Consider the following 16,882-nt stretch of genomic DNA (forward strand, 5'->3'; position numbering starts at 1 on the left):
GAGTCCCTAAAGAACTCATATAAGTTCTCTAAGAACGAAAGACCCAGAATTTTGGCATGTGCCACATCCAGGAGGTACCAAAGCCAAGAAAGATCTTGTCTGCATGTCTCTTTTTGCACTCTTGTCCTTTGTCCACTAGCTCCAACTTTAGAAAGTCCAGAGGCAGTAAAATGAGAGAGCAGTGAAGCTGCCAACCAAACTTCCTTTTCCCATTACAGGTTTCTGAGCCTGTTTCAGAACTGAACTGGGGGAGGGAGGGACCCTTAGTTTGCAGGTGACATAAAAAGTTTGATATTAGACCAGACTGGCTTTATTAGTACCTAAAAATGATGCTCTTAATATGTGAATGTTACTGGAAAAAGGTGGGACTGTTCAAAATGCAACAAAGGGAAATTCCACATACAATTAAAAACTATGAAAAATAAACCTGTTTCATATTTTCATCCCATTGAATCCAGTCCATTCAATAAAACCATTTGTAGGCATCTTATACTTAGTATGTGTATAAGTCAGAAGTCTTGATTTTCTTCTAAATTTTCTGTGCCATGGCCTGACTACCACCCACTTGCACAAACCAAAATCACAGGAGTCATTCCTGGCTCCTGGCTCTGTCACATTTTTTACCCCCTATCTTCCATATCCAACCCATGAGCAAGTCTTGTTGACTTGTTGACCTTGTTGAAATAAATAGACTACCAAATATTTCCCCAGAAAAGATGGGTTTATTCAGGATCAGCAGAGAATTTGCAATTTGGGATCTGCAACCATGGCAAGCTACAAACAGCAAGGGGGGAGGAACACAGTTTATAGAGGGGAAAAGGAAGTTGGAAGGGCTAGAGTAAACAAAGAGTCCTTGGCTGCTCATTGGCTGAGTCCTTGCCAGGAAAGATGAGGAGCCTCCTTCCCGTTGGGTTCTGCTATTGTCACAGGGCGTGAGCACCCCCTTCTGGTCTCCCAACTCTATTTAATTGATGTTTCTGGTTATTAATACTTTTTACACCCTTCTTCCAAAACAAGTCCCAAGTCTGCTTCTTCTAAATTCCAAATTCATCCCAACTGCTGTAGCCTACAGAGTCCTACATGTTATGTTCCCTGCCTGCCTCGATAACCTTATCTTCTACTATTCCCTCGCTCGTTCACTCTGCTTCAACCACATGTTAGTTTACCATATTTAAAGTGTCCTCTACTTCCTGCCTCATCATTTATAGCATTTATAACAACCTACAATTTTCTTCTTTCTTTATTTACATGCTTAATGTCTCTAGAATGTTATCTCCATGATCTATCTTGTTAACTACTGCATCTCTAGTGCCTAGGGCAGTTTCTAGAATATAGTAGGAACTCCATTATTAGTTGAATGAATAAATGCATTGACTGAATTGTCAGAAATCTGTCTTCAGAACAACTATGGGGCTGAGCTGGTTATAGCAGTTTATGTATTCATTCATTCAGCTACTACTGTTTATCAGTCACCATAGGGGCATGCTTCTCTACTGTGACTTTGACCATCACTTTTGTGATAACAGGTTTTCTGGAGTGCCACCCTCCAAATGACCTTTGGGGGACATCTCATTCTTGCAGGTCTGCTGGGTCCTACCATCCAGGCTGAGGTTTATGACACAGTGGTCATTACACTTAAGAATATGGCTTCTCATCCTGTTAGTCTCCATGCTATTGGCGTATCCTACTGGAAATCTTCTGAAGGTGAGTCAAATGCCCTCCTATTGTCCTGTCATCCTAGGGACAGAAGAGTATTGAGTATAAGGGCATACAGCTACTGAATGGTGGATTCGGGATTCAAACCTAGGCCCATTTCATGAAGTCAAGAACCTTGTCATTTTAGTCTAAACCCCAAAGCTTGTTGCTGTCCCCTGTTCTCCCTTGGGGAGCCAGGCCACGGATGTTAAAGACCCACCGTGTCTGCCTTCCTCTGCCCAGAAAACTTCCTAGGGAGGATCAAGGCCCATGGTATAGAAATGAAACAGAATTCTCCTTCTCCTTCCTTAGATTCAGACTTTCCAGATATCTCCTCTGCCTCCCCTCCCCCCGATTTCTAAATATGCGATTAGGGCCAACTAGCAGAAGCACAGCTGACCTCATTACAGCAAGTGACCTGTTTGGCCACAGTCCCCACTTCAACTAGCTTCTCCTTAACCTTCACAGTGCAGGAAGGGAGTGAAGGGAGAGCCACGACAGACCGTGATATTGCCCAGATAGACTATGGCATATACAGATCAAGAAGATTCAAGTAAATCATCAAGAAATTATTGGAGCACATGCCCTGTATTGTACGGTCTAACTATGCTTATGCGTTGACTAATTTCTCATTCGGAAATTGGAAAGCATTAGTTTTCTAGGTTGCACTCGTTAGGTCAGGGCAGACCTGGACTGGGGGAAGGTGAAAGACAGGAGGGGGCAGGTGCTATAGAGGAAAAGTCATCCCAGGTTCTAACTGGTGCCTGGCAGGCTATTTCCATGAGGCTTATCTACTTGGAAGCTTCCAGAACTAATCTAGGGGCATTTTAGAGAGACCAGGGTTCCCACAATTCTGCAGCTGGGAGCTGACCATAGAGATGACTCTTTTGCACCCTAAGCCTGGTGAGTTCTGGGAAAATAGACTATCACCTCTCACACATACATCTACAGAGGTTCTTCCCAGAAACAACACAGTGAGTCAATGGCCTAATGCCTATGCGATTTACGATCCTAGCACGAGCCTGTGTATTTATATGTTATGATCCACAGGCTCCTGGTCTCCTTAGACTAGCCTGGGGGTCCCAGGATGTAAGTTAAATCTGTGACGATGTTGAGTATCACTTCATATGCTTGTTGACCTTTCTGATATCCCTTTGTAAAGTATCTGATCAACTGTTTAAGTGTTCTCCTGTTGAAAAGAAAAATGAGTTGTTTATCTTTTTCTTATTGATTTGTAGAGGTCCTTTATATATTCTGAATACAAATCCTTTGACAGATATAAATATTTGCATATCTTCTTCCAGTCTGTAGCTTGAATTTTAATTTTACTCTCTTAATAGTTTTCATTTTTGGTAAACAGAAGTTCTTAAAGTTAATTAAGCACGAAAGTTCAACAGTTCATGAAGCATAAAAAAGGTATCACATTTTTTTCCTTTTCTGTTAGAGCTTTGTGTCTTGTTTAAGACATTTGCCTATCCCAAAGTCATGAAGAATTTCTTCTATGCTTTCCTCTAGAAGTTTTATTATTTTCCCTTTCATACTTATGTCTGTGACCCATCTTAAATTAATTTTTGTGTATGGTTTCCCTACAGCATCTTTAAACAGCTTTGTTGAGGTATAATTTACATACCACAAAATTCACTCATCTAAAGTAGTTTGATGACTTTTACTAAATGTAGACAGTTGTGCAGAAGTTCTGTCTTTGCAGTTCCAGCCCCACTCCCACTCTCAGTCCAGACAACTTCTGATCTGCTTTATATCTCTACAGCTTTGCAAGCCTGTCATTTTTATCTCCCCAACCAACTCTGGTAAATTATATTTCAGTTCACCAAATAGTCATCCCCTCCCCCAGAGTGGCAGGAGCACATTTCCCTGCCATATTGTTGTTGGACGTGGCCACGTGATGTATGCCAGGATAGCTAGTTCACATGGAGTGTCTGTCAAAGGAAATTTCAAGTTTGGACTTGAGCTGAAAATGGAAAGCCAGTACTAGAGAAAGGCTTTTCATTTCTCCTCTGGACAAGTGGCGTTCCAAGACACCAACCTAGGCTGTAAGTAGGTCCACAAAATGAGGCTCTGAGTAGAAATGAGATGAGGTTGGCCACGAGCTGCAAAGCTTTGAGGGAGCCGTGAAAGACAGTGTGGGGGCATACGAGTTAAGAAGTACCAACCCGAAGCTGCTGAGCAGACATCAGGCAAAGGAAAACTAGCTAAAGGCACCAGAGAGTGAGGTGGAGTAGCCTCTGAAGCGCAGCATTTGTCCTGTGGTAGAGCAGTCACGCCCAGGGGTCACTGAGCTGTGGCCCTTCAGGACTGAGACCAACAGAAATCCTTGGTATGGTGAGTCAGAATGTGGGTGTCAACTCCTGCTGGACACCCAGGAATTTGGGATGTCTCCGCAGGCTAGCTTCTGGGGGCCTAGGCCAGACCTGGGGCAAGGCTGACCCAGCAGCACCAGGGGGTTGAATAGAGAGCTAACCAGGATGCTGGAAGCAGACAGGCAGACTTTCTGAACTCTCAAATGTCCCAGCAGTGTTTTTCCTCATATAATAGAAGACAAAAATTACACAAAACACATTCTGCTGAGAATATTTGCGGTGGCTGATATGTAAGCTCAGGTAAGACTCTGATGGAGACATTAGTAGATATGTGAACTTTAAGGGCTGTGCACAGTGCTTTTTCCCAGGCACCGCCTACTTCACCTGGTCTTGACAAATCAACTTTGTCTTCACCGAAGGATAGACCTTGTTATTAGCAACCTGAGGAGAACCCACAATCTCAGGTTCAAGCTTTCAACATTCTGAACTTCACTTCCTATTTTTCCAGCTCTCATTCTCTCACTCCTGCAATTCTTCATTCTCATTGGGATCCACCATGTAGTGACCCTACAATTTTTCACCATCTGCCTTGCCAAGACAGGTATAGTTTTCACGCATTCTTGGCCTCTCATCAACCCTGCAATCCCAACCTTAGTATTAGGAAAAATTCTTTTCCTAATGAAATATTTCAAACAAAAAAAAAACGTACAGGAAATAATAGAGCAAACAAACATGTACTCATTACCTCACTTTGGCAAATCTCAACATTTTGCCATGTTTGCTTCCTTTCTTTTAAGAAATTAAACATTATAGATATAGTTGAAGCCCCTTCTTTACCTGTCCATGATCCCCTCCCTCCCTATCCAAGTGTATTCACTATTCAGAATTTTATACCAACCCACAATCACACAGACACTTGAACTACACTCTCCAATCTGAGGTACAACTCACGTTTTTCTAAATGTTCCCCAGGATCTGCCAAGCACAGATATTGGTCTGCTGTTGCTTCTGGATGAAGCCAGTTGTCCCTCATGCTCACTGGAGGGGCACCTCTTTACCAAAGAGGCTGACTTTATAGTGGGCCAGTGCAGGGGTCTCTAGTACAGCTCTGCTGGAGAGGTCCCTCTATTAGATGTATAGCTGTTGCGGGGTACGATGGGGTATAGATGAGGAGCGCCCTGAATGCCTTGGGGGGCTCTGGAGTCCCAGAGACCCTTATGAACCCAAGAAGCTAAGGTGAGTTGCTAGAAAAATAGTTCAATAGAAGTATAAGTGTTATGGTCAGTGAGTTTCAATATTTTCTACTTCAGTCCACTGAAATGACATAGAAACAATGACATTTCACTAACAATGAACACGTATAGTGCTCAGTGTAGAATAAAGGTATCAGGATAATCCAGGGGTCAATTGTAACATCACTAAGGATGGGACAGCCAGAAAGTATCTGCCCCTGATATGGTCTGGCCCGCCAGAGAAGAACCAAGTTAAAAACAACATTTAAAAAAATCTCTGTGTCTCACCCTTCCCTGACCCTCACCAGTGCTTAGTAAAGAGTCTGGGACAAAAGTACATACCCATGTATGTCTACTGAATTGAATTGACTTGAATTAGGTAAAAAGAAAAGATGCAATAATGAAAGCAGTATTATTGTTACAATCTGGAGGTCTCAGAGGACCACTCAACCGCTCATGTTTGCATTAGTGGTCAAGAACTCCTCTGCAATATATAAGGCTTCTCCCCATGTATAGCTGCTACTTGTTAGTATTCCAAATTAAGTTTCAGAAACACTGTTTCTTGTGTAGAGTCTACTGGTGACAATAAACTTGATGTTTCCTTGAGTGGGAAATGAGCATAGAAAGGACAATTTTATCCCTCCTTGATTTAGGTTCTGAATATGAGGACAAAACCAGCCAAAGGGAGAAGGAAGATGATAAAGTCATTCCTGGTAAAAGTCATACCTACGTCTGGCAGGTCCTGAAAGAAAATGGTCCAACGGCCTCTGACCCACCATGTCTCACCTACTCATATCTTTCTCATGTGGACCTGGTGAAAGACGTGAATTCAGGCCTCATCGGAGCCCTGCTGGTTTGTAGAGAAGGTAAGTATAAGAAAGAGTAGGATTGAGATGAAATGAGCAGGGAAGTACAAACATCTGAAAGAGGTTTCTTTTCCCTAGCATCATGGCATGGGAAGGAGAATAATGTACTCTCCGAGAAGAACAGATGTCCATCCTATGTAGCCAGAATGCACTCTAATGTTCAAGAAAAGCCAAGTTCTGGAATTAGGTCTCTCTTCTCTTCTTCTACTTTCTACTTCAGATATCCTATGGGCTGTCTCAGTAGTGCCTTTTATAATTTTGTGTTAGGTGCCTTGAAACCTCCATGAAGGTAAATACATCCAAGTGTGTGATCAATGGTGTATAGACCACTTCAGGAGGTGAGTCATCTGTAACCCAAAAACATAAAAATCTGAGAAAAGCAAGCATTTTTACATGTTTATAAGTTCTTATTCTAAAAATCATAGTAATTTAAATTAAATCTTTTATAAAAAAATTTTTTCCCGGGAACTCCCTGGTGGTCCAGTGGTTAGGACTCTTCGCTGTCACTGCTGAGGGCCCGGGTTCAATCCCTGGTCAGGGAACTAAGATCTCACAAGCTGCATGGTGCAGCCAAAAAAAAAAAAAAAAAGTAAAAAAAATTTATTGAAGTATAATTGACCTACAACACGATTATAATTCTAAGTGCACAACATAGTGCCAAAGGAATGAACAAATGAAAAGATGCTCGACATCGCTAATCATCAGGGAAATACAAATCAAAACCTTGAGCTATCACCTCACACATATCAGAATGGCTATTCTCAAAAAGGCCACAAATAACAAGTATTGGCAAGGATATGGAGAAAAGGGAACCCTTGTGCACTGTTGGTGGGAATGTAAATTGGTGCAGTCATTATGGAAAACAGTATGGAGGGTTCTCAAAAAATTAAAAATAGAGCTACCATACGATCCAGCAATTCCACTTCTGGGTATTTTTCAGAAGAAAATGAAAGCTCTAATTCGAAAAGATGTATGTACCCCAATGTTCATTGCAGCACTATTTACAACAGCCAAGATACAGAAGCAACCTAAGTGTCCATCAACAGATGAATGGATAAAGAAGATGTGGGGAATATTACTCAGCCATGAAAAAGAATGAACTCTTGCCATTTGTGACAACATGTATGGACCAGAGGGCATTATCCTAAGTGAAATAAGTCAGAGGGAGAAAGGAGATACTGTATGATTTCACTTATATATGGAATCTAAAAAACAAAATAAATGAGGGACTTCCCTGGTGGTCCAGTGGTTAAGAATCCATGCTCCCAATGCAGGGGGCACGGGTTCAGTCCCGGGTTGGGGAATTAAGATCCCACATGCTGCACAGCACGGCCAAATAATAATAATAATAATAATAACAAAACAAATTCATAGATAAAGAGAACAAACAGGTGGTTACCAGAGGGGAGAGAGGTGGAGGATGAGTGAAATAGATGAGGGAGACTAAGAGGTACAAACCTCCAGTTACAAAATAAATGAGTCACAGGGGTGAAATGTACAGATGGGGAATACAGTCAATAACACTGTAATAACTTTGTATGGTGACAGATGACAACTAGACTTATTGTGGTGATCTCTTGTAATGTATAGAAATATAGAATCACTATGTTGTGGACTTGGATTATATGTATAAGGACATGTGTCCATTATATTAGTATCATATATGTCATATAGTATCATATATCGTATAGTATGATATAGATGTCATATATAGTATCATATCACTGCCCTAAAAATTCTCTTTCCCTGCCGATTCATCCTTCCCTCTCCTACCCTCTGGCAACCACTGTTCTTTAAATTGTCTCCATAGTTTTGCCTTTTCCAGAATGTCAAATAGTATGTAGCCTTTTCATATTGGCTTCTTCCAATTAGTAACATGCATTTAAGGTTCCTCCATGTTTTTCATGGCTTGATAGCTTCTCTCTTTTTAGTGCTGAAAAATATTCTGTTGTCTGAATGGACCAGTTTATTTATCCATTCACCTACTGAAAGACATCAATTTCACTACTAGATAATTTTAAAAATAGAATAAAAAGAATTAAAATCTTTTCAGACAGCTTTACCTGTATTTTAAATTTGTATGGGTGAGTTAGTTTCTTCATCCAATTTAACTTTTACTTTCCAAGCATTAAGTGTACAAGAGAGGACTTCCCTGGTGGCACAGTGGTTAAGAATCCACCTGCCAGTGCAGGGGACACGGGTTCGAGCCGTGGTCCGGGAAGATCCCACATGCCGTGGAGCAACTAAGCCCATGTGCCACAACTACTGAGCCTGCACTCTAGAGCCCACGAGCCACAACTACGGAGCCTGTGTGCCACAACTACTGAAGCCCACATGCCTAGAGCCCGTGCTCCACAACAAGGGAAGCCACCGCAATGAGAAGCCTGTGCACTGCAACAAAGAGTAGCCCCCGCTCACTGCAACTAGAGAAAGCCAGTGCACATCAATGAAGACCCAATGCCGACAAAAATAAATAAATTAATTAATTTAAAAAGAAAGAGTACGAGAGAGGAAAGAACATTATAAACAAAAATCTTCCTACTCAAAATAAACCTGCAAAGAAAACTTCCCAATCAAGTGAAAAAGTATAATGCTAAGAAAGACAGCTAACAAATTCAACAGTTAAAGCATGAAGCAAGCTCATCTGTAACATTGATAACTTTAAATATTGATATACATGGTGTTTATTTAAAGTGTGAGTATAGGTGTTTAATATAGACAGTAGTTATTTTGCTCATAGCTTTTTTTTTTTTTTTTTTTTTTGGCGGTACGCGGGCCTCTCACTGTTGTGGCCTCTCCCGTTGCGGAGCACAGGCTCCGGACGCGCAGGCTCAGCGGCCACGGCTCACGGGCTCAGCCGCTCCGCGGCATGTGGGATCTTCTCCACCAGGGCACGAACCCGTGTCCCCTGCATCGGCAGGCGGACTCTCAACCGCTGCACCACCAGGGAAGCCCCTGCTCATAGCTTTTAATTTAAAATTGCAGAAGTTAGAAAAAGTTAAAAGTGTAATGGAAATTTTCTATATTACCTATATGCACATTTCCATGAACAGTGTATGATTTTTGTAATTTTTTTGTTTTATGTTTGTTCTGAATATATACATATATATGAAATATGGTTCTATGGACTTGTAGTTTGTATGTCTTTTTAATTTCTTTTTTAGTAATTAATTTTTAGTGTATTTTAGAAAAGTAATGGTCTGCAACAAATCTGAAATTTTTTTAAAAGTCCTTTACCCCGAGTAATTTTAGAATTACTGGCATAGGAGATGTGACACCAAGGAAATAATGTTATGGTAAAGTTAATAAGAGACCAAGAGACAAAGCAGTTGATGAAGTAATGTATCCTCCTAGTGTCATTTTCCTAAGAGAGGATTTTCAATAGAAGATAAGTGCTCTCACTTCTTTTTCAGGGAGTCTGACCAAAGAAAGGACACAGACCTTGCACGAATTTGTACTACTTTTTGCTGTATTTGATGAAGGTTAGTGAGCTGCAATCTGAATTTTGTTCTCCTGAAAGAAATGAAATATATTAATTTAATGTGGTACTTGAGCATGAGGGCTGTTAATGTCCAGATGAAGCGATTATAGAAAGATCATAAACTACATTATCATTCAGGAATGATGCAGACGGGGATGAAAATGAATTCCAAGGAAAACATGCAAGCTGAGTTCCACTGGTAGCTATGAAGTAAGAAGATAGAGTAGCTGGGTAACCTTGTCCCTCTTATTAAATCCATCAACAGAGACTTTTTGCTTTACTTTCTCTTTTTTTTTTCCGGTTTGAAGCAAAGGAAAGTTTTATTCTTTGAGCAAAGATCGGAGTAGTGCGAGCTTGGACTCTAGAGCAAACGCCCTTCCGACAGGCCGTGGGCGGGGCTGCTTTATAGGGACGGGGGAAAGGGGCGGAGCTCTCCCAGCAGGCTCAGCTGCAGACGGCAGTGCGCGCCCAGCGTCTCTGCACACGGCCTGCTGCCGCTGTCTGGCTTTGAGTGTCGTGGGCAGCGTCTTTTCCCAGCGGCGGAGCTGACGTGTCGGGGCAGCCATTTTGCACCAGGAGCTGTGGTCTGAAGGGCTAGGGGCAAGGCCTCTGCGCCCGACAACGTTTCATGTATGTAATTTGGGTTTGTTTGCTTGTTAGTTTTGGTTAAACTTGGGAGACATTTATTTACTTTCCCACATCGCCAATCATGGATACGAGTGGCTGAGGCTTTTATCTCCTCAGGAAAACACAGCCCAATTGAGTGACTGTCACATACTTCAGAGAATTTCAATCTTTGGTCACAGCATTTAAGAGCTCCTGGTTTGGGTCCCGCAAGCCCTTTTGAAGTGACTTATTGCTTTACTTTCTAAATGCCCCCTGTTATCTTTTAAAGAAATTTTTACTAAATATATATATGTGTATATATATATATTTAAGGTGTACAACATGATGATTTTAGATAAATAGATAGAGATAGAGAAATGATTGCTACAGTCAAACTGACATACCTCCTCGCAGAGTTATTTCTTGTGTGTGGTGAGAGCACCCGAAATCGACTCCCTTATTAGCATATTTGCAGTGTTCAGTGTAGTATGATTATCTATAGTCATCGCGCTGCACGTGAGGTCCCCAGAACCTGTTCATCTTAAAACTGAAGGCTTGTACCATTTGACCAACATTTCCCCATTTCCCCAGACCCTGGCAGCCCCCCATTGTGTTCGATGTTTCTATGAGTGTACTTCTTCTTATCTTCATTTCTTACTTTTAAGTAACTTTGGCAAGTTACTTAACCCCTCTGTGCCTCAGTTGTATCCAGTTGAAAAGTGAAATAATAAGTACTTTTTCATAGGATGGTTGCAAGGATTAAGCGGGTGACTTCCTCGTCACCATCATGATCACCTTCTGAAGTGAGACACCCCCCCCATCATCTCCCTCCTGACTAGTCTCCTTGTCTTTTTGTGCCCCCTGACATGTCCTTATTACTATAGCAGCCAAAGGGAGCTTACTGAAATGCGAATCTGATTCTGTCACCCCAGCCCTTAAAATCCTTCAATTTTACATCAAGGCAAAATGTACACTTCTTAACACAATGATACATGACCTTGTCTGACGACCTGTCTAGCCTCATTGGGCTCCTCTTCCTGCCTCACCGTGCATCACCGTTCAAGTTGCAGCCACACTGAACACATTTTGTGTAACACCCAAAACGTGCCATGCTTTTTCTTGCATCCGGACCTTTGCTTATGCTGTTTCTTCTGCCTGGAAAGCCTGTCTCCAGCTTCACACCAAGTTTCTCCTCCTTCTGGTCTAGGTTAGATGCCTCTTTATATATTTCCGCAGCACCTTGAGCTTCCTCCTTATGACACTAGATCATCATTGCTGGCTTTATTTAATATTTATCTTCTTTGACCTCGTATTCCTTTCTCTTCAGGCAAAGTGAGGTTCCTTCTCCTCTCTGCTCCCATAATATCCTGTTCTTACCTCTCTTACTTCACTCTTCACTCTGTATTATAATTGTCTGCTTCTCTGTCTATTCGAGCTAAATTGTAAGCGCCTAGAAGGTAGAGGCTGTGTCTTCTTTGTCATCAGTGCCTAGCGCTCAGTAGTGTTCAGTAAATATGTTTAACTGAATGAACAAATGAGCGGATCAAGGGATAAGTGAACTTATGAGAGTTCCCCAAAGGCTGGGTGCCTCAGAAAGTTTCAGTCCTTTGCACAAAAGGGCAACCTCAAGGAGCTGCTAATAATAATATTTATAGTGCCTTTTACTCTTGTTAATTTCAGGGATGAGGTTGGAAAGCTTTCGGGTTCTTGGGCTTTCATTATTCCAAACTGGCTGAAGCAGTTAGGACAGGGACAGGTACTGGCAGCCTTTTCCTAGGATGCTTTTCATGTGCTTCCTTTAAAATAAGTCAGCTAGTGAATAGAATGAAATCATCATGGTGCAAATTAACCAATATTCTCCCTTCTACTAGTTATCATCTGTCATTATTCCTTTCCAAGTAGTGTCATGGATAAATATAGGGAGAGATCATTACTTTGAGCAAGAAATATCTGCCTTTTGGTAACTGTCTTCTCCCTTTTTCTTACTGACTTTGAGGGCAAGTCATCTGTGCCTACTGTGCTGACATGAGACAGACACTTAGCTGGCCCTCTATTCGCATCCTCTCTCAACAGGGAAAAGTTGGCACTCAGGAAAACATGAGTCCGTGACACAGGCTATGGATCCTGCATCTGCAATGCACACAATCAATGGCTATATAAACAGGTCTCTGCCAGGTATGTACAGCCTGCTCAAGCATCCTCAAGATCTTCCGCATTCACCGCAGATCTCTCTTCTCCAGTTCTCCTCAGTTATCTAAAAATTAAGGTTTCTTTTGCTTAAATGTAAATGGGCATCCAAGGATGAACAGATATTTAAGGAAAGCCGAAAACACGAAGAGAATATGCAAAGATAAAGAAAAGTAGTAAGCCTTGCCTTATCATCCCTTCCATCTAGATGTTTCTGAGTTACATCCTTTTATAATAAATATAATAAACGGGTTTCTAGTAAGTAAAAAGAGTAATAATAGGATTATATGAAAAAGAAACAATCAAAACAAGAATATGCTCACAAAATTAGGAATATGATTGTCAAAATACAAACTTAATAGAAAGTGGTATAAAGCAAATGTCCCAGAAAGCAAAACAAAAAGAGATTGAGAAAGCAAATCCCCAGAAAGCAAAACAAAAAGAGGTTGAGAAAGCAAATCCCCAGAAAGCAAAACAAAAAGAGATTTTTAAAATCAAAGAAATGATAGAATAAAGTGTTAAAAAAAGAAAAGAGTTGAGTCTTTATATAAAAATTTCCCAGCAGGATATATAAAAAAATATCCCCACACAAAATTCGGTTTGTGGAATTTCAAAGAACAAAGAGAAGATATATAAGCTTCCCCTGGGAGAAACAGGTCACATACAAAAGGCATGAGAATTAGACTGAGAATATAATGAACCAATACCTTAAAAGTTCTAAAGGAAAAGTTATTTTCAACCTAGAATTCATAGCCAAACTATAACTTAACTTCGGGGGAAGAATAAAGACATTTTCAAAAATGGTAGCCCTTAGAAGCCACTGAATATGTGCTACAATAAAACTAGAGAGTAAACCAAGAAAGAGGAAGTCGGAAAATTCAGACACCCGAGAAAATAATGCAGGACGAGGAAGGATATTTTCTTAACTCTTTTCTATATTTTTCAAGAATTCTATAATTAATATGCACGATTTCAGAATTCGAAAAGAAATTAACTTTCAAAACATACAAGTCCCTGCTCTCACCTATCAAGTTAATTAACCTCTCTGGGCATCAGTTTCCTCTCCTCTAAGTGAGGGATGATAACTATAGTTTCTACATTCATAGGATTATTGGGAGTTAAAGCTTGTAAAATACTTTGGACAGTGCTTGATGTTACACAAGGGCTCAGTAAACATTACTGTTATTAATTATATTGCCGTCATTGGTGTTAGGTTGGATGTGAGAAGTGAGAGTGGTACCATTCACTGGAATAAAGAAGTCTGGGATAAGGTGAGGTGATAAAGATTGAACATTTGGTTTTGTACCTGTGGGTTTCATGAGCTATCCGGGTGAAGATATCGAGAAGGTATCCGTCTGTATCAGTCTGCAGTTAATACCATGAGAATGAATGATATTATTCAGAGAGAAAATTTGATTAACAAGAGAATAAGGCCTAGGGATGAGCCCTGGGGTGACCCGTCATTTAATGGATGGGTAAAGAAGGAGCAGTCACAAAATGAGACAGAAGAAGGAGCGGTCTAAGCCTTGGGGGAACAAAACTCTGTTGAAACAGAGGCCAGGGGAGGAGAGAAGTTCAAGAAGAAATGAATGGTCAACAGATGCAGGTGAAGACTGAAAAACACCCATTGGATTTAGCAGCATGATAGTCATTGATGACTTTGGCAGGAGCTCTTAGTTTGGCAGTAGCCCAGTGTCCTTGGAAAGTTTGGTTCCGAGTCAAGATAATAAAATTTGTAAGGATAATTTGTTCATCCTGTCCTAGGAAGTGTTTTCCATTTCAGATTCTCTACTTCTTGCTTATAGCTGTGTTCATCTTACTTTACAGGTCTGATTGGATGTCATAAGAAATCAGTCTATTGGCATGTGATTGGGATGGGCACCACGCCTGAAGTGCACTCAGTCTTCCTCGAAGGCCACACGTTTCTTGTGAGGAACCATCGCCAGGCTTCTCTGGAGATCTCACCGATAACATTCCTTACTGCTCAGACACTCCTGATGGACCTTGGCCAGTTTCTACTGTTTTGTCATATCTCTTCCCACCAACATGGTAATACCTGTGGATCTTAAAACTGAGTATGATACATATCCAGCTCTTTTTCTAATGGAATTTACTGTCCACTGTCCAGTATAGGATTATGTTAGTTAGACCTCAACTGAGATTCTCTAGTTGCCAGTTTTCAGAGCAGATATTTCACCTTGCGTATAAGAGGGCTTGATGATTAGTAGTACTTGTGAATGTACTGGTGACTCTACCTGGCATCTGGGGAGGGGAAAATGAGGTGGCCAGAGTGAAGGGGACAGTGTATCATTGTCTTCCCAGCCTGATCCCATTAAATAGGCTGCAGTACTATAGAGACAGGGATTTGGGGTCATAGTTGAAGAGATGTTTTATGAGAAATTTAGGGAAAAGGAAAAAAGTGCACTGTCTAGGTTGTAATCATAAGGGCTCCAGGATATCAGTAGTGATGCCCAGAGCATTATATAGCAAATACAGATGGATACTGTGAGCAAATGAGTGAGTCTTGAAAAAGGGGTCAAACATATATTGGAGGAGAGTCAGGCAGAAGGGAAATGGTGAGTGCAAGGACCACAGGAAGAAACCAGAAAGTACCAGATATGGGGCAGGTAATACATATAGGACAATGGCAAGAAAGGATATTGGTGTGGAGAAGGGAACACTTAAGAGAAGGCCTTGAAGGCCTAACAAGAAAGAACAAAGTCATAAGAGTTGAGGCAAGAAAGTCTCATTGGAACCTGACATTCGTTTGTCTGACTCCAGATGGTATGGAAGCTTATGTCACAGTACATAGCTGCCCAGAAGAACCCCACATACGGATGAAAAGTAATGAAGAAGAAGATTATGATGATTTTGATGACTCTGACATGGATGTGGTCAGATTTGATGGTGACAGTGCTTCTCCCTTTATCCAAATCCGCTCAGTTGCGAAGAAGCGTCCTAAAACCTGGGTCAGCCACATCGCTGCTGAAGAGGGGGACTGGGACTACGCTCCCTCGGTCCCTCCCTCTGCTGACAGGCAAGTTATTCAGAGCAGCAGATCCCGACGCCATGTCTCAGGTTAGGTTCAGCTGTAGAATCAAATGGCAAGGGCACTAATATGTTTGGTAAATTAACATAGCTAAACATCAGGGATGCTTCTATTTTTCTCACTCCTTTCCTTGATTAAATCATATGAGCTAGGGCTTCCCTGGTGGCGCAGTGGTTGAGAGTCCGCCTGCCGACGCAGGGGACGTAGGTTCGTGCCCCGGTCCGGGAAGATCCCACGTGCCGCGGAGCGGCTGGGCCCGTGAGCCGTGGCCGCTGAGCCTGCGCGTCCGGAGCCTGTGCTCCGCAACGGGAGAGGCCACGACAGTGAGAGGCCTACGTACCGCAAAAAAAAAAAAATAATAATATGAGCTATTTTAGAGTCAAATTTTAGCAACCTGTCCTTTACCTAGATAGAATTCTCCATTCCAACCTCTCATCTTTTTGTGTCTCACACAGAAGTTATAAAAGTCTGTATTTGAACAATGGTCCTCAGCGGATTGGTAGGAAGTACAAAAAAGTCCGATTTATAGCTTACACAGATGAAACATTTAAGACTCGTGAAGCTATTCAGTATGAATCAGGAATCCTGGGACCTTTACTTTATGGAGAAGTTGGAGACACACTTTTGGTAAGTTGAGGAAAAGATATAAGGTTGGGTAAGAAGACAAAGTCTGGAGGGTTTTGAGTTTTTTTAAACTTCATAATTCAGCCTTGTCTCCAATGGGCAGGATCTCTTAAAAATTATAAATGTTACACAAATAAACGTGGACTATAAATTTGTTTTAAAATATTATAGAACAGAATATTTAATGCCACCCATTAAACCTGACACTCTTTTGAAATACTCATTGCTTAGACTTTCATACATATCCTTCTACAATTTTTAGAAGGATTTCACATTTGACTTGTAAGGAAAAGAATAAGAAGAATATGCGACAGAGAGTAGAGTAGAGTAGCCCACAAAGCCTAGAGCATTTACTATCTGTCCCTTTCCAGAAAATGTTTCCTGACCCTTGATATAGCATATTAACAATACTTATGCTTCAAATAACAGTGGCTTTAAAAAATAGGGAGTTATGTTTTCACAGTCAATTTAGAGATAGATAGATGGTCACGTCAACCATAAAAAAAATGCACACCCTAAAAGTTGAGAGTTATGTTTTATTCGGCAGACATTCTTAGGACTTCAAGCCCGGGAGAAAGCATCTCAAGTAACCCTGAGAAAACTGCTCCAAGGAGGCAGGGGGGGAGCCAGGGTATATAGGAGTTTTGCAACAAACAGCAGGTAGTAGGAACAAAAGATTACTGTTAATTAAAGAAAACCGGGTATCCCGAGTTAAGGAATTTAGTACTTTTCTATGTATGGGAAGAAGCAAGCGTCTGGGCTTATTGAAATCATTCCTTTGAACTGCACCTCAGCTCTCTGCGGCCCGTATCCTGTGCTCTCTC

The 16,882-nt window shown here is 41.3% G+C and overlaps 1 protein-coding gene and 1 non-coding gene across 4 annotated transcripts in view; one reads left to right on the forward strand and one right to left on the reverse strand.

The window, feature by feature from the left end:
• The window catches only part of F8 (coagulation factor VIII), a 105,221-nt gene that overhangs the window by 14,584 nt on the left and 73,755 nt on the right, over positions 1-16,882 (forward strand). For all 3 annotated transcript variants that reach the window (XM_059051295.2, XM_067023634.1, XM_067023635.1), the window contains exons 3-9: positions 1,582-1,704; positions 5,899-6,111; positions 9,525-9,593; positions 12,272-12,373; positions 14,213-14,434; positions 15,167-15,422; positions 15,890-16,061. In XM_059051295.2, the coding sequence (XP_058907278.1) occupies positions 1,582-1,704; positions 5,899-6,111; positions 9,525-9,593; positions 12,272-12,373; positions 14,213-14,434; positions 15,167-15,422; positions 15,890-16,061 (1,157 nt within the window). The remainder of the gene's footprint in view (positions 1-1,581; positions 1,705-5,898; positions 6,112-9,524; positions 9,594-12,271; positions 12,374-14,212; positions 14,435-15,166; positions 15,423-15,889; positions 16,062-16,882) is intronic.
• Positions 10,321-10,447, reverse strand: LOC131749069 (small nucleolar RNA SNORA25). The gene has a single exon (XR_009333182.1). It is a non-coding gene; the product is annotated as a small nucleolar RNA SNORA25 (small nucleolar RNA).

The sequence above is a fragment of the Kogia breviceps genome, chromosome X (genome assembly GCF_026419965.1).
Source record: "Kogia breviceps isolate mKogBre1 chromosome X, mKogBre1 haplotype 1, whole genome shotgun sequence".
NCBI lineage: Eukaryota > Metazoa > Chordata > Mammalia > Artiodactyla > Physeteridae > Kogia > Kogia breviceps.